Source organism: Geotrypetes seraphini, chromosome 7 (genome assembly GCF_902459505.1).
Source record: "Geotrypetes seraphini chromosome 7, aGeoSer1.1, whole genome shotgun sequence".
Classification (NCBI taxonomy): domain Eukaryota; kingdom Metazoa; phylum Chordata; class Amphibia; order Gymnophiona; family Dermophiidae; genus Geotrypetes; species Geotrypetes seraphini.
This window is the reverse complement of record NC_047090.1, coordinates 62,005,945-62,028,722: the sequence shown is the minus strand read 5'-3', so window position 1 is coordinate 62,028,722 and position 22,778 is coordinate 62,005,945. Positions and strand designations below refer to the sequence as shown.

General features: G+C 40.5%; 1 protein-coding gene across 3 annotated transcripts in view; it reads left to right on the top strand.

Annotated features, from left to right (window-relative positions):
• The window catches only part of SAMM50 (SAMM50 sorting and assembly machinery component), a 106,003-nt gene that overhangs the window by 1,981 nt on the left and 81,244 nt on the right, over positions 1-22,778 (top strand). For all 3 annotated transcript variants that reach the window (XM_033951681.1, XM_033951678.1, XM_033951680.1), the window contains 3 exons: positions 2,543-2,656; positions 11,823-11,924; positions 20,907-20,994. In XM_033951681.1, the coding sequence (XP_033807572.1) occupies positions 2,543-2,656; positions 11,823-11,924; positions 20,907-20,994 (304 nt within the window). The remainder of the gene's footprint in view (positions 1-2,542; positions 2,657-11,822; positions 11,925-20,906; positions 20,995-22,778) is intronic.

Below are 22,778 nucleotides of genomic sequence, written 5' to 3'. Positions count from 1 at the left end.
GCTTGCTTATTATCTTTAGGTGTGATGAACAAACTTGAATGAGCTTTTTTTATTCAGATTCTTGTAAAATATGGGTTTGAACTTTGTTGTTTGTCTACATGTATATATAAAATAGCAGGATTTGTTTGTCCACTCTGTGCCCCTAATGGTCTTCCTTCCCAGTGCTGCATCTAGAGCAGTGTCTCTCAAACTTTCTCGAGCCAGGGCACACTAAAGGTAGTGGCCACGGCTTGAGGCACCACGCATATGCTTGACATCATCACGTCGACGTCCGTATATGTGCAGAGGCCCTGAGACGCCTGTAGGGAGTGCCAGCTGGGAAGAGGGCCATAGAGAAGGAGAGGCACTGGTGCCAGCTGATTGTCTACAGCAGTGTTTCTCAACTACTTCAAGCTAAGTACCCCCTAAGTCTAACTATCAGCTGAGTACCCCAACCACAGACCTCCCTGGGCCTACCCAAGCTCTGCCCCAGATCCCATCCCCTTTACTAATTGTAATGCAATTTTTTCCATTCATTTTTCATATACACACAATATACACAGCAGATATAAATTCTCAAAACTGACACATTTTAATTACTATATTGAAAATGAAATCATTTTGCCTACCCGTGATCCTCTGTAGGCTGCTATAATTAGCTTTAAAGGTGAGGCCAGGGGGGAAGCCGGAGGATGCTAGAGAGAGGGGGGAAACATGCAGGCCTTTGGCGAATCAGTCAGCATTGGCGCTGTACCGCATAGGGAAGTCAGCTGGCAGGCGCCACTCTTCCTCCTCATTGTGCCGTGGCACACTTGGAATCTCAGGAGGCACACAGTTTGAGATATGGTTTAGAGACACTGGTTTAGAGAATGACACGGGGACAGTTTGTTCCCATTTCTGCCCTGTCAGCTCTGTCTCGATTCCTTCCCTGTTCCTACTGGCTCTATCCCCATCCTCACCCCTTCCCTGTGGACTCTGTCCTCATCTGCACAAGGCTCAAACACTTATTTTATACTTAAATCTTTTTATTAAAGTATAAAAAAAGAACAATGTTCTGTTCAGCTGTTGTATGTAAATCACAAATAGAGCCAGTAGTGTAGCAAGGGGGGTGGTCCACCCCGGGTGCCATCTTGGTGGGGGTGCCGACACCTCTCCTCATCTCCACTCCCTTCTCCTTCCAACTCCTCCACCTGCTGTGTGTGCTCCTTCACTTCCCACCCCCACTGTATCTCTAGCTCTTCGCTGTCGCAAGCTGCAACAGCTCTCCTGACGTCGCTTCTGAGTGCCGCGCCCAGGAAGTGATGTCAGAGGGATAGCCGACCGAGCAGCAGGTTGGTGATTCTGCTCGTGCCAAGGAAGTTAGAGATACGGGGAAAGGGGTACGGAGAAGAAGGTGGGGGGAGGGGCGTCACCTCTCGCCTTCACTATACCACTGATTAGAGCCTTCCATTTTGATCTGGTTTTGGTACAACTTTCAAAGGTTTGGTTGCATGCGTTTTTAGATCATCTGGGATGTCATAAAATTTTTAAATAAACTTGAAACTCTGCCTTCACTAAATACCCTGTATGAACCTCCAATGAGCTAACATAGAGTTGCCCCTTTAGTCTAAAGCAGTGGTCTCAAACTCGCAGCCCGCAAGGTACTATTTTGAGGCCCTCGGTATGTTTATCATAATCACAAAAGTAAAATAAAAGTTTCTTGATCATATGTCTCTTTTAACTATAAATTACAATATTATTAAGACTTAGCTAAAAGGAAAGATTTATAAACTATAAAGAATTTTACCTCATGCAAAATTGTAATTTCTTTAATAAGATATTAACTATTTTTTTTGAGGCCCTGCAAGCACCTACAAATCCAAAATGTGGCCCTACAAAGGGTTTGAGTTTGAGACCATTGGTCTAAAGTATTTAGTATAAAATATTTGTTAACAGATTTTGTCACTAGTTTTTTTTATTTTTTAAAATCTTTATTTTCAAATGTTAACAGTGCCATACAATAAATTTAAACATAAACACTACACAGAACGCACTTTAAATACACAATTAAAAAAAACAATCATTTTTACCCCCCCTCCTCCCCATAATTAATAAAAGAAGTACATATTTAATTTCAGTAATTTAGATAATTAAGTATAGCAAACAATAATACATTCCCCTCCCCCCTCCCATCCACCCTGGATGTGTAAGGAAGTCAAATAAATGGAAAGGTACATGACAGACTAGTTTTGATTCTCTTAGTGCTGAATGACAATAGAAATCTTGGGGTGATGGTGGAGCAGCAGAATTGTACAAGTCCTAGAAAAATACAGAGGTCTATAGGTTTAGAAGATGATGAAGTTAGACTATGAAAAGGCTGTTGTTTACCTCACTAGATATTTAAGAAGTACTCCCCTCAGTTATTCTTTAAATTTGGCTTATGGGCATATAGTCTTTTAATTTGAAAAATCAGATGATTCTTTCAGTTCAAAAGAAGTATTTAATAGCTGTCGTACAAGGTGCTGTATCTTATGTTTCCATTGTGAAACATTTTCTTTTTCTGTTTGTGTCGCTTTTCCTACAGAGTTTGGATCCTCTTCCAGCAGCTGGACCAGATTTTGGCTCTGTAGTAGGGGATGATGCTGAACTAGTTGAAATGGAACCTGAAACTAGACAGGAAGTCCTTGAAAATAAAGATGTAAGTGCTGAAACCCTGCTACGATAAGGCCCTCTTGTGATGAACCTGCTGTATAAAGTTAAAAAATTCAGCTATTCTTATAACACCTTTTCATGAGTTAAAATAATTACCGACTTAATAAAGGTTTTATGGTACAAAAAATATGAATTAAAACACTAGTACAGTGAGTAAACTTTGGCACACTTTTCATACAAATGCATTATGTAATGCCTCCATGCTATCCCTAACACCTACTAGGTATTAACCCTTAGCCACTTGAGGATCTGAACAAGTAGTGCCCAGGTCTCGCCTGCACCTGCGCAAGTACTTCTATCCTGCCCACATGCTATGACATGATTTGTGTGGACATTATGACCCCACAATAATTTGGAGTCACGTTGTTCTCAGAAAGTCACTTGAAGATCTCACACCCAAAGATAAGCACTGAAACGATATGCACTAAGCTAGTATCCAGTAAAAGGTGCTCTGTACAAAATCACTTTTACAAAATATTAGCTTAGCACGCATTTCTCACCAACTTTGGGCATGAGCATTTATGCCTGTTGAAAGCTGGTGTAAATGCTTATACCCAGCTGATGACAGTTAGGCATACAAAATGTAGTTATTCTGTAATAGAAATTGACATGGGGAAAAAAATTTGTCCCTATCCCCATCTCGTCTCTGCAAGCTTGGTACCCGTCTGTGCCCTGTCCCTGCAAGCTCAGTCCCCGCAAACCGTCTGATCTGATCAGCACAAGCCTCGAGTAGTTATGATTTTATACTGAACTTATTTTGTTAAAGTATAAAAAGAAACAATATTCTATACAATTGTCATTTTATAAACACAATACAAAGCAAGGATTAACAAAACCCCTGTCTTCCCTTCCCTTTACATATATCCCCTTCACTATCGAGAAAACTGAATAAGCCAAATTATTACAGAATGCTACACAGAAATATCATGCTAACAGAATACTGCAGTCACACATGACAAGAATAGTGTTAGGCGAGTGCAACTAGGGCAACTCCTCCCTAGTCAGAGAGAGCTCTAAGTCAGCTGGAAGCTAAAGAAGCACTGCCTGGGCTTTGCGGTCCCATTTATGTCTAATACCAGCTCTAGCAGGAAACATGTCAAATCTGATATATTCTAATCCCAAAATAGAAAATAAAATTATTTTTGTGAACCTTTTGTTGTCTCATTTTATTCTTCAAATCATGTTGGTCTCGGGCGCTGGTCTCTGTTTTCTTTTGTCTTCTCTTAACTCACTTGCCAGGGTCTCCTGACCATTTGACATTTCTCCATGCTCACCATCCATCTATCTCTATGTACGTATTGCTCCCCATGTTCAGCATCTCCCTTCTCTAAGTCTCCTATATGTCCCTTTCTAGTATTTCCTCTGTGCCCAGCTCCCTGCCTTCATCTCGCCATTCTATGATTTCCTCCCCCTGTGTATAGTATCGCTCCTCTATATCCCTATATCCCCTGTCCAGCATCTTACTTCTACGTTCTTATTCTCCCCATATCTAACCATCTCTGTGTCCATATACCCTTCCATGTCTAGCATTACTCCTCTGTGTCTATATACTACCCCCAATGCAGCATTCTCCTTTTTGTCTCTGTTCTTATGTTCCCATTCATGCTGACTATCTCCCTTCTTTTTGTATATCTCCCTGTGTCCAACTTCTCCCCTCTCTTACTCCCTTACACCAGTGTTTCTCAACTTCTTCAAGCCCCCATAAGTCTAACAAATATCAAACGAGTACCCCTGCCTAAGCTGTGCCCCAGACCCGCCCAAGCTCCACCCCTGACCCCACCCCCATAATAATAGCACTAATTATAATGCAATTTCTTCCATTCAGTTTTCCTACACACACAATATAATATTGACAATACATAATGGTAACCACAAAATTAAAAAACACAAAGCGCACTGAACGCAGAGAAAATGTTAATTATTATTTATATTTGGGTTTTTTTTCAAAGAAGTTTAGGCAGATGACTTTAAAATATGTAATGTCACCTCAGGAACAGCTACAAAAAAATAGACAAATATAGTGCAAAATATAGACAGAAGATATAAGTTCTCAAAACTGATGCATTTTGATCACTAAATTGAAAATAAAATAATTTTCCCTACCTTTGTTATCTGGTGATTTTATTAGTCTCTGGTTGCACTTCCTTCTGACTGCATCCAACATTTCTTTCTTTCTGCCTCTTGCACGCTTCCTCTCCTCTGGTCCTCATTCCCTTCCACAACCAAAATCTCTCTTTGTCCCTCCATGAGTCCAACATTTCTTCCTCTCTCCTCCACCCCCATTGGGAACATGTCTCCCTCTCTCATTGCCTTTCTCTCATTTCCTCCCTTGCTGAAAAGGGAGTGGGAAAAGAGAGAGAGAGATCCATGGTGCATCTCTCCTACCCCCTGAACTGCCACATTTAGCATTTCTCCCTCTCTCATCCCCCGGATCATGTGCAGCATCTTTCACCACTGCCCACCGGTCCCATGCCCAACATTTTCTTCTTCTGTCACCCCTCTCCAGTACATGCCACATCGCTCCCTCCATTTCCTCCACCACTATGCTCAACATTCCTCCCCCTTGCATCCCTTTCAATCTGTCCCACTGTTTCCTCTCCATGACCATATCCAACTTTTCTCCCTCTGATTCTTCTCTTCCCCATGCATCTCTACCTCACTCTTCTCTCTTTTATTTATTTAATTTAGTCATTTATTTAGCCCGTCCTTCCAAAGGAGCCCAGAATGGGTTACAAGAGTACATTCATAGTATGGATAAGACAAACTTTGTTGAGGAATACATACTTTACAGCATTTACAGTATAGACAAAAGGAGTCTAGATTACAGCATTTACAGTGTAGATGTAACATACATGCTTAAAAATACCGACTTAGTGGACATAGGATGGATAAAATTGCAGTGTTTTCAGTGTAGATAAAACTGGAGGTAAAATAGCTTTTCTTAGCAGGTGGGAGCATCTTTGTTGTTGGAGAATATGGTAGTAATTCTGGTTTTATTTGGGGTGGCATGTGAATTTTAGTGAGATTCCATTTGGTGTAATTAGGTGGTATCTTTGAGATCATCCGTCCAGGGTGTAGATGTGATTCGTTAAGGAGTTGAGTTTGTATACCCAACAATTTTCCTCTTTTCCCTATGTGCACCATCTCTTTCTCTCTCACTCACATGTTCATGCCCCTCCCATCCTCCATCCACATGCATCTTTTTTCCCCTCCAGCCATGTGCATCTCCTTTCTCTATTTCCTTCCATTCCATTTTATCCATGTGCACCTTCTTCCTCTTCATCCTTGTGCATACCTTCCCTTTCTCTTCACTTCATCTTCCCTCTCCTCCATCCAGCCTGCCTTACCAATTCTCTCCATTTCCCCACATCCCTCAGTCCAACATCGTTCCCTCTTTCCTCCCCTCCCCCCCGAAAGTTAAGCATTTATCCTCCTTTAACCTTCCTTCCTTCTGACCTACCACTGCCTGACCTGGAATCTGGATTCCACACAGGGCCTGGCACTGACGCTAACTTCAACAAAGAGCCTTCACATCCATAAGCAACTCAGTTTTGGCATGTTCAAATCATACTTTTCTGAAAGAACATTTAAGGTTAGATTTAATAATTCCATTTCAAAAATTTCTAATAACAATTATGGAATCCCTCAAGGTTCAATTTTATCTCCTCTCTTATTTAACATCTTTACGGGCCCTCTTAACCTTATGCCAGTCCATAAGGTTCTCCGTCTTTGCTTATGCCAACGATTTTCAAATCCTACACCCAGTTAATTCAGATGAGATATTTAACAACAACCAAAAACTGTCTAAAATAAAACAATGGCTTCAAGATAACATGTTATCTTTAAATCTTGAAAAAACTAAAACTGTTTTTTTCCCATGGAAAGAGGGACTCAAGAATCCACCACCAATTTGCATTAATAACTTTCCAATTCAGTCCATCAATAAAATAAGAATTCTCGGAGTCATCATAGATAATAAACTAAATTATCATGATCAAATAAATTCTGTCGTTAAAAGTTGTTTCCATGGGCTGCGTATGATTTGATCTTTAGCTAACTTTTTGGATGCTCCCTCACTAAACATTTTAATTCATTCATTGATCATTTCAAAACTGGATTACTGTAATTCACTTTATAATGGAATCACACAAAAGAATACAAGAAGACTACAGCTAATACAAAATACTGCAATAAAAATCATTACAGGTAAAATAAAATTTGACCATATAACATCATTATTAAAGAACGCACATTGGCTTCCTATCAACCACAGAATAACTTATAAACAGGCGCTCATTACATTTAAAGTTCTACAGTTGCATTCATTTTTTGAGTGTAGCTTTCAGAACAATGAGAAAATGTTGCCTTGATCTTTTAAAAAAGCTGACACATGAGCACTACTGCTCCCAAACTAAAAGATGCATGTGCGCAGCTATATGACGTGCTACACTGATTCAGAAATTGCCACGTGACATTGTTTATTTTACAGCCCCCACTCTGACTTTTCTTTTTTTCGCTATTACCAAAGCAGTATCATGCTAATTGGTATGCAGGAGGTTACTTTTCTAATCTAATCTTCAGTTTATTTACCGGATCATCTCCAGAAGGAGCTCGACTCGGTTCACAATTGATTAAATTAGAATGACATAAGAATAGGCCTTTGAGAGAAAGTATTATTAGTGTATCATTTCAGAGACAACACTGGAATTAAAATTAAAAATGTAAAATTGAAATTAAAAGACTAAAAACTTGTATGCAAGGAGGTATATGTCCTATAGTGTTGAAGCAACCATAAATCATGAACCAAAAATCACGAAAGAAATCTGCTAAAGAACAAAATAACCCATAGTCTGAAAACCCTAATTAGTTGCCCCTATGTCCTACTTGCTGCCCAGTGCCCTGGAAGATGGTCCCCGTGGTGCCACAAGTGACATTAGCATTGGGGGCGGAGCAATTTTCCCATGCTGGCCCTGACTCGGCTCTTCCTCTGTTGTTTGAACCGCTACAGTCGTTCAAAGGCTTCAACTGGCAGGTCCTCCCTGCTTCCTGGTGCCCTGGAGGACATGTGAGCGACATTAGGGGCGAAGCAATTCTTCCATACCAATCCTGCCTCTCTTACTTCTCTGATGCTTTTGAGTTGCTGGAGTAGTTTTGGGGCTTCATTGGGCAGTTTTTCTTTTCAGAGTGAACACAATGACCAGAAGGTGTCCGAAGCGCAAACTAATGTCTAGTTTCTTTCCCCTACCATGCAAGCTTAGCCAGAGCCTCCCCGCTTTGTTTCCATATTTGTATAGTTGATATTAACAATAAAGAGCTGAGTTTTTTTGCTCTTTGATGTATTAATTTATTTAATGCTACCTGAATAGCCAAAAGGGATTGCCTGACACCGATGGACCAGATCTTTCTCTAAATGCAAACTAGCTCTATCTTGCAGCTTCTTCTTGGTGCTAATATACACAATAATTTCTGCACATAAAACTGTTTTTGCAGCTTCTCAATATAGACTCACATTACACTTCGCTGTGATAGAGGATTAACAGAACCTCAAATACAGAAAACCCGCAAATAACTTTTTCATATGTTTTTTTTGCTGTTTTCTATTAAAAACCATCGTGAATATGGTGAAACCGCGAATAACATGGTGGGAGACCTGGCCTGTTCCTGAAGGAGAGGCAAAACACGGTGAAGAAAGTGCTGGGAATCACCAATTTTCTCTGTAAATGCTTGGAATCAGTGATTTCTCTATGCAAGCTGATGTAATTTTGGAGGAGGAGCCAGCAAGCTAAAAACCGTGAATAATCAAAACTGTAAATGCTGAAACCGCGAATATGGAGGGAGAAGTGTATTAGCTTGTACTTTGTTAAATCTTTTCTCTGCCTGTTTTTGAGAAAGGAAGAGTGCATTGGAAACGTCCAGGAGAATGTAGACAGGGAAGGAAAAACACAAAAATCATACCGGACCAGCGCATGATCAGATATCACTGAGTCCAATAATTGCCTCTGTCATGCAGTGAGCAGATCCTTGATTGATTAAGATATAGTCTATAGTAGACTGCGATAGGCGAGTATAGTCTCTATCCATCGGATGTAAGATGTGCTCCACATCCACCGCCTCCAATGCCGCACAGAATAAGGGCACTCCTTTAGTTGGATCCAACTTTTCTTTCTTGGATTCATCATTTTATCTAACATGGGGTCAGCTATGCAATTGAAGTCTCCACCAACAACAAGATGAACGGGATCAGCAAAGGAATGCAAATGTGCTAAGATCTTATGGAAAATGCTTGATTATAAATATTTGAAACATATAAATTGCAAAATAAAAGAGGAACACGATCAAGCATTATTTTGGCTATGATATAACAACCATCTGGGTCCAAAATCACTGCCTTCTTCTCCAGCACCAATCTTTTATGAAAAACTATAATACCTTTTTCCCCTGAGCTGGAGCCTCCAAAAAAAATCTCCAACTCACCAGGTATGTAATTTAGCGTGTTCTTCTGAGCTCAATTTTATCCCCTGGCTCCAAGTCTTCCATTTTGTGTGACTTTGGACACCTCTGAGCTCAAGTGCATTTTTAGCAGGATCGTTACATCTATGTGTTTTTTTTGAATAAGACATGCAATATTTTCTGATGTTTGTTCAGAGAAGAAATTCCTCTTATATTCCAGGTGCATATTTTTAAAATTGAGGGCATATAAAGGGGAGTACTGAAAAGATCTCCACATAATTGAAGAGGAGACTGTCCCAGCCATCAGTCCCCCTCTCTCTATAAAGGCACAATTTTGTTTTATGCGGCTTGCTGAAGAAATCACTAAGAGCACTACAGGTGGCTCAAAGCACTGCTGCTAGGATAATAGCTAGATTGCCTCGATATTCTCATGCCACACCTGTACTAGCTGAACTTCATTGGTTGCCAGTTACATGGAGAATACAATTTAAGATACTTGGTATTCAAATCTGTACGTGACTTGCTGCCTAAGGTGATCACAAGTTAGAGACCTTTTGGATGTTCCCCCAATTCTTTCTGTCACTAAAGTTATAAATCGATCATGAATGTTTAAGGTGGCCGGTCCTTTAGTATGGAACTCTGTCCCAGATCCCATTCGTTTAATTTCTGATTTCCTGGCATTTTGGAAAAGCTTGAAAGCCTATTTTTTCCGACTGCCCTTTTCAAATTAGGGCAGTTTGTAATCTGGCAGCTAACTGACTTTATTTATTTTAAGGTATAGGTTCAGGGCTGTGTGTTGCATGTTGTTATTTCATTATGATTCATTGAGTCTTGTTTAAATTATGTATGTAATACTGTTACCCACATAGATGCTGGATATGAAGGCTGTAAGTGTTTTAAATAAATAAATACCCAGGACAAGAATTATAAACAAGTTCACAAGAACATTAACTATGTAAGTGTGCCATACCAAATCCCAAGACCTTTCCCTATCACAAAACCCAACCTTATCCCTCCCAATGATCTTCTGCTTACCCACGATGCTTAGAATAATATCAGGATCAGGGAGAATAATAACCCTCCCTCTCCCTTCTGACTGCCTCACAAGATGATTCCTGTCTTATTAACCCCAAAACTAATAAGATAATTAGCCATCATAAATCCAAACCACCCATAGCCCTTTATCCCACCCCTCCTTATTATTCTATGAAACACCACCCCTATTTCCATATACCCTATCGGCACAAAGGGGCCCATCACAAAACACCTACCCTCCACTGCTCTCATTATTCCCTTCTAGTCCAAGATTACAGAAAGACCCTCCTCCACATTCCTATTACCAGCCTGGATCTATCACTTATGAATTAAAACAATCAGAAAATAAGGTGTCTTAAACTTATACATACACATCTACACCTCTCATAAGCACACCCACATCAACATGCCTTCCCCTACATTAATTCCCTTTACATTTGTAATAATATTCATGCTCCGCTTCAACAGACATATACCCATGCACATTTATACATTGTTGCATCAATCCACTGGTTAATATAATTATATCTGCTCTTTGGGCACTTTCAATACACAACTTTGCTTGATTCCAGTTACCATTTTACATCAATAAATATCTTCAACCCTGACACAGCATTCACTATTCTCAAACATGTTTTCCAAAAATTCTAACTTGGCAAGTGTTCTATCTGATTTCACAATACTCCCTAAGCAATTTCTGGCAATGCTGTTGAATGCTCCTTCAAAATCCACAAAATTTATTATTGGGATTTTAAACTGAAAAACCTTTTTTTCAATCTTTATTGATTTTCATACTTTAATAGTGCAATACATGAAAATATAACATATAATACATAAGCACCTTCAACTTACAATTATACTTAAGCTTTCATTTTCTCCCACCCAACTCCCTACTCACCCATTCAATAATTATACCATAAAACACAACAACCTGGAGTTCCCCAATAATTTTACACTAAACAATTTAATAAATCCTCTCATCCTCCCACTCACCCCGAGTATAAATATTCTACGATCAAATTAGGACAAAGATATCTCCCCTCCCTCCCATCTCTGAGCAGTGTAAAAATTTGATCTACACAGGCTCTTTTGGGCTTGAATCCTGTTTACATAAGAACATAGCAATAGCCTTACTGGGGTAAACCAGTGGTCCATCTAGCCCAGTATCCTGCTTCCAACTGTGGCCAATCCAGATCAGAAGTACCTGGCAGAATCTCAAATAGAAGCAAGATTCTATGCTATTACTCCTTACAGCAGTAGCTTTCCACATTTCTATCTCAATAGCAAACTATTAACTTTTCCTGTAGGAACTTGTTCAAATAATTTTTAAACCTAGATACATTAATCGTTTTACCACATTTCTGCTAATGAGTTCCAGAGCTTAATAATATAGTCATACTGGGTCGGACCAGTGGTCCATCTAGCCCAGTATCCTGTTTCCACATTGACTGTGTATTCATGAAGTGGTGATATATTAACCTAAATAAACCATAATAACTTAAGGGGCAACAAAGAACTAGATAATATTCCTTCTTAAGATAATACTGCTTTAAGCGAATTGAAAATCTGTTTGACTTGTGCATCTCATAAGCTGAAACTGCTGTTGATATTTCCTGTTTGAGATGCATGGTCCCACATTCTGCTAATTAATCTTCTTCCTTCTAAAGGTGGTGGTTCAGTATGTACACTTTGATGGCCTTGGCAGAACAAAAGATGACTTTGTCATGTATGAAATAGGAGAAGTTTTCAAAGCAAAAAACCTTATTGATGTAAGTAACTTTTTTAACGTAATAAATTCTAGGGATGAAGTTTTTGACTGCCAAGGGTATGATCTGATGTCACTCAGGACTAAGGTTTCCAAACTGGTTGTAATCAGAAGAGCTTTAAGAGCATCTTCTAAGTCAGTGCCTCTCTGCCTGTATATAATCTTGTGACCAAAGAAGTAACTTAATGCATACAGCTACTCCTCCCACTGGGCAAGGACTGGCTCGTCCAACTTACCAACCTCCACCTCTGCCTCTCTGACATGAAGAGCTGGATGACCTACAAGAAGCTAAAACTAAACTTCTCTGGATCAGGAAGAAGAACTCTAGCTTCACCCACCCAATGTTATCTTGGGAAGCCAACTCCCTAATGGCAAAGGACCAAGTGTGCAGCCTGGGAGTGATTCTAGATGGCCATTTATCTCTCTCTGCACATATCTCACAGGTAGTCTCCACTTCCTTCTATTATCTTCACCAGCTATGGAAAATCAAACCTTACCTCTCAATCCCAGACCTTGCCCAGCTCCTCTATGCCTATGTACTCTCACGGATAGACTACTGCAACTCCCTGTTTAATGGCATCACCACGAAAGACTTGAAATGCCTCCAGCGAGTGCAGAACTCAGCTATTTGCCTCCTGTGTGACCTCAGCCTCTGCGACCCTGTCACACCAGCGCTGAAAGTTGTCCACTGGCTACCCATCAACAAGCAATATGCTTTCAAGGCCCTTGTACTGGCACATAAAATCTACTACTAGATGCCTGCCTACATCTCTGCCAAACTTAGACAGTACACCCCCAGTCATTCCCTCTGCTTTGAAGTGGAGAATCAACTCATCATCCCCCCAGGAAGATCTCTCCAAATGGAAACTGCACGTAAGTGCTCCTAAAGCCACTTTATCCCTTGTCTATGGAACCAACTGCCTGCACAAACCCGAAGACTAGACTCACTGATAGCTTTCCAAATGGCAATGAAGTCTCTCCTTTTCGGTCAATGTTGACTTCAACAAATGAACTCCTCTCCGTAAAATGACTCCACCAATTAGACTCTAGCTCATTTTGCCTCCTTCTGTGTACTTTCCGAATGTATCTGTCATGTCTGTGGACTTATTTTGTGATTGTCTTCCTGTAACCCATTCTGAGCTTTTTGGAAGGATAGGCTAAAAATCAAAATAAATAAATAAATAATTCTTCAGGAATTTAAAAAATGTAAACAGGCAATGCTGTTTGTTAAAATGTATTCATTGTTTATTGGCCACCACAATGGAGACAGATACCTCTGCATGGCAAACAGCAAGATCCAATGGAAAGACGGAGAGCAAGCCTGGTCTTCAAACCCACTTTAATAGCAACCAAAACTAAAAACCATGCATAAGACATTCTTGTCAATCATAAGACATCTGCCAAAATTAAGGACTTGACATGGCCCGTGTTTTGGCCAAACAGCCTGCATCAGGAGTCTCAATGATGTAAATTACAAACCAAAAGCCAAATCCATAGTGATACGTAGGAAGGGCCTTAAACAATCTGGGCCAATCGGAGCACTGGGGAGGGGAAGGCCTAGCATTTTGAAGAGCTGGGCCTGATGGCTGGAGGGAGTAGACATCCCTCTGTCCAGACACCATAAGTAAGGGGTAGGGGGGTCATCGAACGCATGGGAGAGGTGTCAGGGTACGTTGCTTGGCAGCAAGAGGAAGTGGACATCTTTCCTGCCGCAAAGCAACACACCCCTCAATACCCACCCAGCAGCGGAAGAGTGGACATCTCCCGCTGATGGGGAGGGGGGTGACGAGAGGTTGTGTTGCTTGGCAGTAAGAGAGAGTGGGTATCTCTCCCGCTGACGGGGGGAAGGAGGGTATCGGGGGTTGTGTTGCTTGGCGGCAGGAAATAGTGGGCATCTCTCCTGCTGCTGGGGAGGGAAGTGTCAGGTAGGTGATTGCTTGACTTTGGCGACTTGATTTGTTGTTTTTTTTAGGGGGAGGGGAGTGTTGCATTTATTCTGCGCATTTGCCCTTCGCTGTCACCAGCGATGGGCACATGCAAATTTAGTAAACTTTTGCTACTCTCTGCCAAACTGATTTGCATGAATATTTTTTGGAGAATGACTCGCTTTTTTAAAATTGCTACAATAATAGCTGTGATAGTGGCCCATCGGTTTCTAAAGCAAATTTTTGAGAATCTAGCTCTGAATGAAAAATTTTTTCCTCCTATTGGTTTTAGAAGTATCTCCCTGTAACTTCATTGAGTGTCCCCTAGTCTTTGTAATTTTTGATGCAGTAAAAAATCGATCCACTTGTTACCTTTCTACACCACGAAGGATTTCGTAGACTTCAATCATATCTCCCCTCAGCCGTCTCTTTTCCAAGCTGAAGTCCTAACCTCTTTAGTCTTTCCTTATTCAAGAGGTTTGTCTTGATTTGTCGTCCTTTGTCTTGGCTGCGCTTCTTTGAACCCTTTCTAGTTCTGCTATATCTTTTTTGAAATAAGGCATTCTTTGAATGCACTACTCAAGGTGGGGTCGCACCATGGAGCAATACAGAATCATTATTAGTCTTATTTATCATCCCTTTTCTAATAATTCCTAGGATCTTGTTTGCTTTTTTTGGCTTCCGCCGCACACTTGAGCGAAAGGTTTCAGCATATTGTCTACAATAACACTCGGATCTTTTTCTTGGGTGCTGACTGCCAAGGTGGACCCCAGCATCTAGTAAACTATGATTTGGGTTATTCTTCCCAGTGTGCATCACTTTGTATTTTCCACATTAAATTTCATCTGCCATATGGACGCCCAGTCTTCCAATTTCCTAGGTCTGCCTGCAATTTTTCACAGTCTGCATGCATTTTAATAACTTTGAACAGTCTAATGTCATCTGCATATTTAATCTTCTCACTCATTGTTTCAATTTCCAAGTATTACAGTGGGAATTGAGAGGGGTGCATTTATACATTAAAAAAAAAAAAAAATTACAAGGGCATTTCAAAAAGTAACAGCAAATTGACAGTATTTCACCCCTAGCATTTCAAACTCCTGTGCAGGGAAGATACATTCTTAGTGGAAGTGTTGACACTGCCCAATAGTGTTCTTAATCGGTAGGGCACCATATACAAAATTGTGGTGCCCTTAGCTGTTTGCATGGTAGAGGAGTAGCCATCACATTTTGTGGTTGGAGGGTGTGAAACCTCATGAAATTCATAGAAGAATGCTGCAACAGCATGGAGATACCTGCATTGGCGACAGAAGAGTGTGCGAGTGGGTAGATGCATTTAAAAATGGGCGAACATTAAACCCCGATGAGGAATGCTCCGGTCATCCGAGCACAGCCGTCGCTGATGAGAAGGTGGGTCGTTCTGGCACCATTATTCCTGAAAACAGGCGCATTTCTGTAGAGCTTCTGGCCAGGGAACTGGATGTCGGTATCAGATCCACACATACCATTGTCATGGAGATTCTCAAGTATTGCAAGTTGTGTGCATGGAGGGTGCCTAGGATGCTGGCTGATGAGCACAAGATGATTAATGTGCAGACTTCCACAGCCTTTATGGTGCAGTACAGCGATAAAGGAGAAGGCTTTCTGGCATGCATCGTTATAGGGGATGAAACCTGGGTGCATCACTATGAGCCTGAAAGCAAGAGGCAGTCTTCACAATCATCTCCAATCAAGAAGAAGTTCAAGTCTCAACCCTCCTCTGGAAAGGTCTTGTTCACTTTTGTCTAGGATATAAATGAACCAATTTTGGAGCGCTATCAGGAAAAGGGTGACACAGTGAATAGTACTCGATATAGTGTAAGGTTGGAGGAGGAGCTGACGCCAAAAATATGGAGCCATCACAGAGGACTTTTGTCTAAAGGTGTTCTCCTTCATGAAACACATGCCCTTACATGACTACTGCAACTCTTGACAGTATTTGAAATTTGAAATTTCTTACAGCATCCGCCATACAGTCCTGATCTTGCTCCCTCTGATTATCATGTTTTTGAATCCTTGAAGGACACTTTGAGGGGATGAAGATTTGGAAGCGATGACGAAGTCAAAGAAGTAGTATATTCCTGGCTGAAGGCACAACCAAAAACGTTTTTTTCCCAATGGAATAGAGAAGCTGGTGTTGAAAAGGAGGGTGATTTATGTAGAAAAATGACATTATATAATTTGTATCTCTAATTGAATTATATTTCTCAACATATTCAATTTGCTGTTACTTTTTCAAAAGCCCTAATATTATTGGGAGTGGGGAGGGGAGGGAGTAGGGAGAAGAAAGAAAGAGGGAGCTAGAAATACATTTCATCCCTGATAGATAAGGGCTGGACAGCTTTGGAATTTTTTAGTACTCTGTGGAGCGTATCTTTTTAATCTTTCTTTTTGTATTATTATTATCTCGAATAATTAAAAAAATAAGGTCTTGGAACATACAGCTTTTATGTGCATTAAATGCAGGTAAGGTGTTAAATCCTGAAATGATCTTTTCTAGCCCAGCATTAAATTCCCTCAGTTTATTTTGGGTTATAAATAGACTTTCTCAAGCAATGTGAAAATAATTTGTCAGATCAGCACAAAATTGTTTTGGTATAAAGAATGACAATGGAATGAAAAGCCAGAAGCCTCCAAATCTTAGTACAGTTTATGCAAGTCCTGCACTGCCCTTCCTCATGACTTCAGCCAGCTCAGACATTATGGCCAGTTCTGATTAGTACAGAGATTGCCACAACCCGAACTTTAAGGGTAAAGGGTAAGAATGTGCAGATTAAAATGTTTCTCTTCATTTTTATGTCTTTAAAGTGGGATTCATTTTCTAAGAACTAGTAGTCACCCTCTGCACGAATCCCAATTCCGCCTAAACTAAATGATGATCAGATACTACTCTATCTTCTGTGCCCACCCCCTAGTCATCACCAGAAGAGAAGGGGCCAGATCTCTCATAAGAAAATTCACCCCCTTTCCCAAGTAACCTTTATCCAAGGTTTGGAGGGCTTACAATTAATAAGAGGATCTAAGGTAATGTTAAAGTTCCCTCCTATTTTTATCTGATATTCTTGTATGGGTGCCAAAGCAATCAGTAAAGTAGAAAAGAATCAATGGGAATATACAGTACATTTGTTGCATAAATGGAACATATTGCTATTTTTTTTCCCCATTTCACCTATTCACAAAACATATCTACCTTCTGCATCTTGAATAAGCTTATGTAAGGAACAAGATACACATTTATGTGTGAGGATTGCAACTCTCTCTGCCTGTTATTGAAGGAAGCAAAAGCTAACTTCCCAATCTGCGTAGCTTTGCATGCTCAGAATTATTGAGGTGAGTTTCTTGTAATAACACATCGATATTTAAACCTTTATAGTAGCTTAAAATCTTTGTGCATTTTACAGGAAAATGAACGCTATCCACATTCAGCATGGCAATTTTCAGACTACCCATATTCCTGCACATCTTAAATATGAAGCGAAGATCGCAACTCACACAACAGCCCAAGGGTGACCTCTCAGCTGAACCGCTGTGCTTAATGCAACTGTATAGCTGATCCAGTAACCCCTTTGCACCAACATCCAGATCACAAAAGTCACTTTATCTCTCCCCTCCTCCTCTTTTTAAACTTTCTTCACCTCCCTCCTGACTCATTACACTCCCTCACACTCTCTACTCCAGTCCTCCATACATACCCATGCCAAACACAGCCACTCCCACCATGCAAGCTGTTTACTCTACACACCTTACAACAAAAGCAACATTCCCCTAACTAACATGAAAATTGCCCAACTTAGTCATTCTCGCTCCCTCCTTCCCATCCAGTATGAAAAATAATATCTCAAATTATATGACACCAAGGCATCTACCATGCAGAGAAGAGACATTTCTGGTATGTCACTTCTGGATTCCATACTCGAGATGTTCAATCCATAGTCATGATCCAGAGCTTTCAGAAATCCAACACTTTTTTCACCATGTGCTCCTCCGACTGCTGAGAGAGAGACAGAGCCACCTACGGTTTCAATTTTGCAAGCGATCCATTCAGAAGTCTTTCTGATCTACTCTGCTTCTTTTTCTTAAATATAAAATTATAGCAATAATAAAAATTCCATGGCCTGCATCCTTTCCTGGTGCTGAAAAATTCTATAAATTTCTTTCCAACTTGAAAACTGACTGATATGGAGAATAACTTCTGATTAGAAACATAGAAACATAGAAAAAAGCAACAGAAAAGGGCTATAGCCCACCAAGTCTGCCCATTCCAAGTATCCCCTCCCCTGAATTTACTCCCTTAAAGATCCCACGTGAGTATCCCATTTTCTCTTAAAATCCGTCACGCTGCTGGCCTTTATCACCTGGAGTGGGAGTCTGTTCCAATGATCCACTACTCTTTCGGTGAAGAAGTACTTCCTGGAGTCGCCATGAAACTTCCCTCCCCTGATTTTCAGCGGATGCCCTCTGGTGATCGAGGGTCCCATGAGCCAGAAGATATCATTTTCTGACTCGATGCGTCCCGTGATGTACTTATATGTTTCAATCATATCTCCCCGTTCTCTTCTTTCCTCAAGTGAGTACAGCCGCAATTTTTTAATCTTTCTTCATACGTGAGATCCTTGAGCCCCAAGACCATCCTGGTGGCCGTTCGCTGAACCGACTCGATCCTCAGCACGTCCTTTCGGTAGTGTGGTCTCCAAAACTGAACACAGTACTACAAGTGAGGCCTCACCATGGCTCTGTACAACGGCACCATAACTTCAGGTCTCCTGCTGACGAAACCTCTGCGGATACACCCCATCATTTGTCTTGCCCTGGAGGAAGCCTTCTCCACTTGATTGGCAACCTTCATGTCCTCACTAATGATCACCCCTAGGTCGCGTTCCGCCGTGGTCCTAACCAAGGTCTCACCATTTAGTACATAAGTTCTACGCGGGTTTCTCTTACCCAGGTGCATTATCTTGCATTTTTTAGCATTGAAGCCTAGCTGCCAAGTAGTTGACCATTGTTCCAGCAACAGTAGGTCGTGTGTCATATTATCAGGTAATAAGCTTTTGCCTACTATGTTGCAAAGTTTGGTGGCATCGGCGAACAGTGATACCCTTCCTCTAAGTCCTTGTGTCATATCTCTTATGAATAAGTTAAATAGAATCGGGCCCAGGACCGAGCCCTGCAGCACTCCACTGATCACGTCCGATGCTTCGGATGGGGTACCGTTCACCACCACCTTCTGAAGTCTACCGCTCAGCCAATCCCCAACCCATGTAGTTAGAGTGTCTCCTAATCCTATCGATTTCAGCTTGTTCAGTAATCTTCGATGAGGGACGCTATCAAATGCTTTACTGAAGTCCAAATATACCACATCCAGTGACTCTCCGGCGTCCAGTTGTCTAGTAACCCAGTCAAAAAAGCTAATCAGATTAGATTGGCAGGATCTACCCTGGGTGAACCCGTGTTGGTGTGGATCACGCAGTTTTTCTTCGTCTAGGATTGTGTCAAGATTCTGTTTGATCAGTTTCCATGAGTTTACATACTATAGACGTGAGACTCACTGGTCTGTAGTTTGATGTCTCTGTCCTGCAGCCCTTTTTGTGGAGTGGGATTACGTTGGTGGTTTTCCAGTCCAAGGGGACCCTTCCTGTGCTTAGGGAAAGATTGAAAAGAACAGATAATGGTTCTGCCAGGACTTCCCTTAACTCCCTGAGCATTCTGGGGTGTAGATTATCCGATCCCATGGCTTTGCCATGTGAAAGCAAATGAATTTGAAATTACATTACATGTGATCTGAAGCAATTATCCATCCAAGAAATACAATGGATAAATACTCATACAACTAAAAACCATGGAAACAGTATTCAACTTGTGGTGATTAGCAGATATTCAATGCTGGGCCATTATATGAGCGGCAGCACACAGTAGTTACACTATTCAGTGGCAAACCCACTTGCCTATCCAGGCAAAGTTAGGACAGCCTTTTGCATAGTCCAATTTGCCCGGTTAGGTATACAGGCACCAGTGCTGAATATTGCTGGTGCCCATATATTTCCTGGCTCTGCTGTGACTCTGCTACTGGACTACCTCTGTCGATATTCAGTGGCAAAGCCTGGTTGTGCTATTGAATATCAGCAGATGGGCAGTTGAACATGTCCAGTTAAATCACTTTGAATATGTAGTCCTGAGATGTTGATTATCAGTAAATTGGAGACATCATCTAACTAGTTTATGTATAATGGTCAACATGGTATATATTGGAGGGATGGGAGGAAACTACGGTAATAGTAAAAAAATTAAAAAAAAATTAAATAAAAAGGTAAATGGAAAGGAGGAAGTGACATCACACCATGAAATGGCTGCATGAATCGAGAGCTCTGACGGAGTTGTTGAAGTTTGAGTAGTAAACTGCTTCCCGCGGACATTCTGGCCCAATAAAAATAGGAATTAATTATACTTCATGATGGTGAGCAGAAAGAAGTTAGACAAACTCAGGTGCCCATCCAAGAATGGAGACAAGCAGAAGGTGGACTCGGGTGCTCAGTTGGAGCAGAAAAAAATGGCGCTAACTCCATCAGACTCTGAAGACAAAGGACCACTAAACCAGAATTCAGAGGAGGAGGAGATAAAAAAAAAAAGAGTACCAACCTGGTTCCAGGAATTTGAAGCAGAGATGGTAGGAGTCTGGAAGGACATTTAATCTGCATTAACAGATTAGAGCAGAGGTGAGTGATTTGGGGACTAGTGTCGGAATTATCAAATACAGTGTGGAGCAAAGCAGACTCTACTGCATCCGCTCTAAAGGAATTGCAAATTCAAGTGGAAGACTTGGAGAATAGATCTAGACGTTGCAATTTAAGATTTAAGGTTATATCAAAAAAGATAAGTGGAAAATTATTGCATCTTGTTTGTTACCTTTATAGCTGTTTGTTACCTTTATAGCTGTATTTGATCAATTTCTTTATGATTTGAAGCTATTGCATAAGATGTTTATATTTTTATTAAGAGGCAAAACTAAACCTCCAAATATCTTCTAGGTAATGCGAAAATCTCATGAAGCCCGAGAAAAGTTGCTTCGTTTGGGAATTTTTCGGCAGGTGGAAGTACTGATCGATACATGTGAAGGTATAATTAGGGCACCCTCTCATAGTTGTCTGAAGTTGTGTTATAAAGGAACTGTGGTTGCATAGGTGATATTTGAAATTCAATGCAGAAAAAAACATTTATTTGAAACAGTAGTGGGGTGAATAAGCAGCAGGTTTTGTTTCTGAGACACTTATGGCCTCTTTTACAAAGCCACGCATCAACAGCCCCAAAGCCGTTTAAATCTCTATAGGCTTAGCAGCCGCTAGCGCAACTTTGTAAAAGAGGCCGTTAATATATAGTAATATCGTTATTTTATATTTTGAAAATCCTAATAGAATATTAAATCTATCTTGGGGGTAACACATCCAAAATTCTATTTTGTGAAAAATATGTTAGTGTTCTAATGAATGTAAATTGACCAAGGTAACCTTGCTACTCTTGATTACTGGCATAGATGGATACATTTTTATCAGTTCTCATTTCCTGACATGGAAGTGCTAAACGCATTGTAAACCTGATCTAGCCAGGTAGAGCACATCAAGATCGCTCCAGCCCATTCCACTAGTTGGAATGTTCCAGTACCTTTGGTTTTATTTAGGTTTTCTGATTTATTTTTTAAATTAATATTTCTAGTAAGTGCTGGATGTTAGATTGACATTGCTTGCCTTTGAAGTATTTTCTGGGTGGATAGAGTATAGCAGACTTTACAGTATAAGGAACTCCGTAGTCTCTGATTCGAAACTGCTGGAGGGGGGCACAATGGCAGAGACAGAAATATGGGCAATGAATGAAGGAAGACTCATAGCACATTACCTCTGGACCAGTGGTCTCAAACTCAAACCCTTTGCAGGGCCACATTTTGGATTTGTAAGTACTTGGAGGGCCTCAGAAAAAAATAGTTAATCTCTTATTAAAGAAATAACAATTTTGTATGAGGTAAAATTCTTTATACTTTATAAATCTTTCCTTTTGGCTAAGTTTTAATAATAATATTGTAATTAATAGCTAAAGAGTCATATGATCAAAAAACTGTTTTATTTTACTTTTATGATTGATAAACATATGGAGGGCCTCAAAATAGTACCTGGTGGGCCGCATGTGGCCCCGGGCCACGAGTTTGAGACCACTGCTCTGGACCATCTCAAGTCAAGGTAGCTGTGAAAGTTGCTAAAGCAGTTTCTGATTGGGCAATGTACCACTAGATTTAGGTTTTAGCTTTAATTACATTTCCAAACCTGAGCTCAAGATTTTTTTTTTTAAAAAGATGTGCTTGCTACCTTTTAAAGTTTAAAGATTAGATTTATTAAAGTGCACTATTATGTTAGCCTTAATACATGTTGTTAGTAGATAGGTCCCGTTGCATAAAATGGGACTTAGGAAAGCGGCTTAAATCAGAAAAATCACATAAAGATACAATTGGCTTGTTTCAAGACATTTATGAAATAGTATGTTAATTTTATGTCCTTTTTCCACAAATGTTTTTATGGTCTACATTCTCCTACTTCCCTCTATTGTACTATGTATTTTGCTGTATCCTTGCTTATGTCTTCTCTGCTCTTCTATTATTTAAGGAATGCCTTGGCCTTTTGTAAACTGGCTTGGTGTATTATCAGAAATGTGGTGTATCAAGTATTATAGACCTAGTCTTAAGTATGTACCTGGGATAACGGAGGCTGTCAAGTAGTTTCTGTAGAAGAATTGGGCTATGAATTCTGGCCTCCCTGGTTCTCAGCCCACTGCTCTGACCACTGGGCCAGTCCTTTACTCTACTGGAGAAGAGGCTTATTGCATTATGAGAAAAAGAAGCAGTGTTGTGAAAGCCT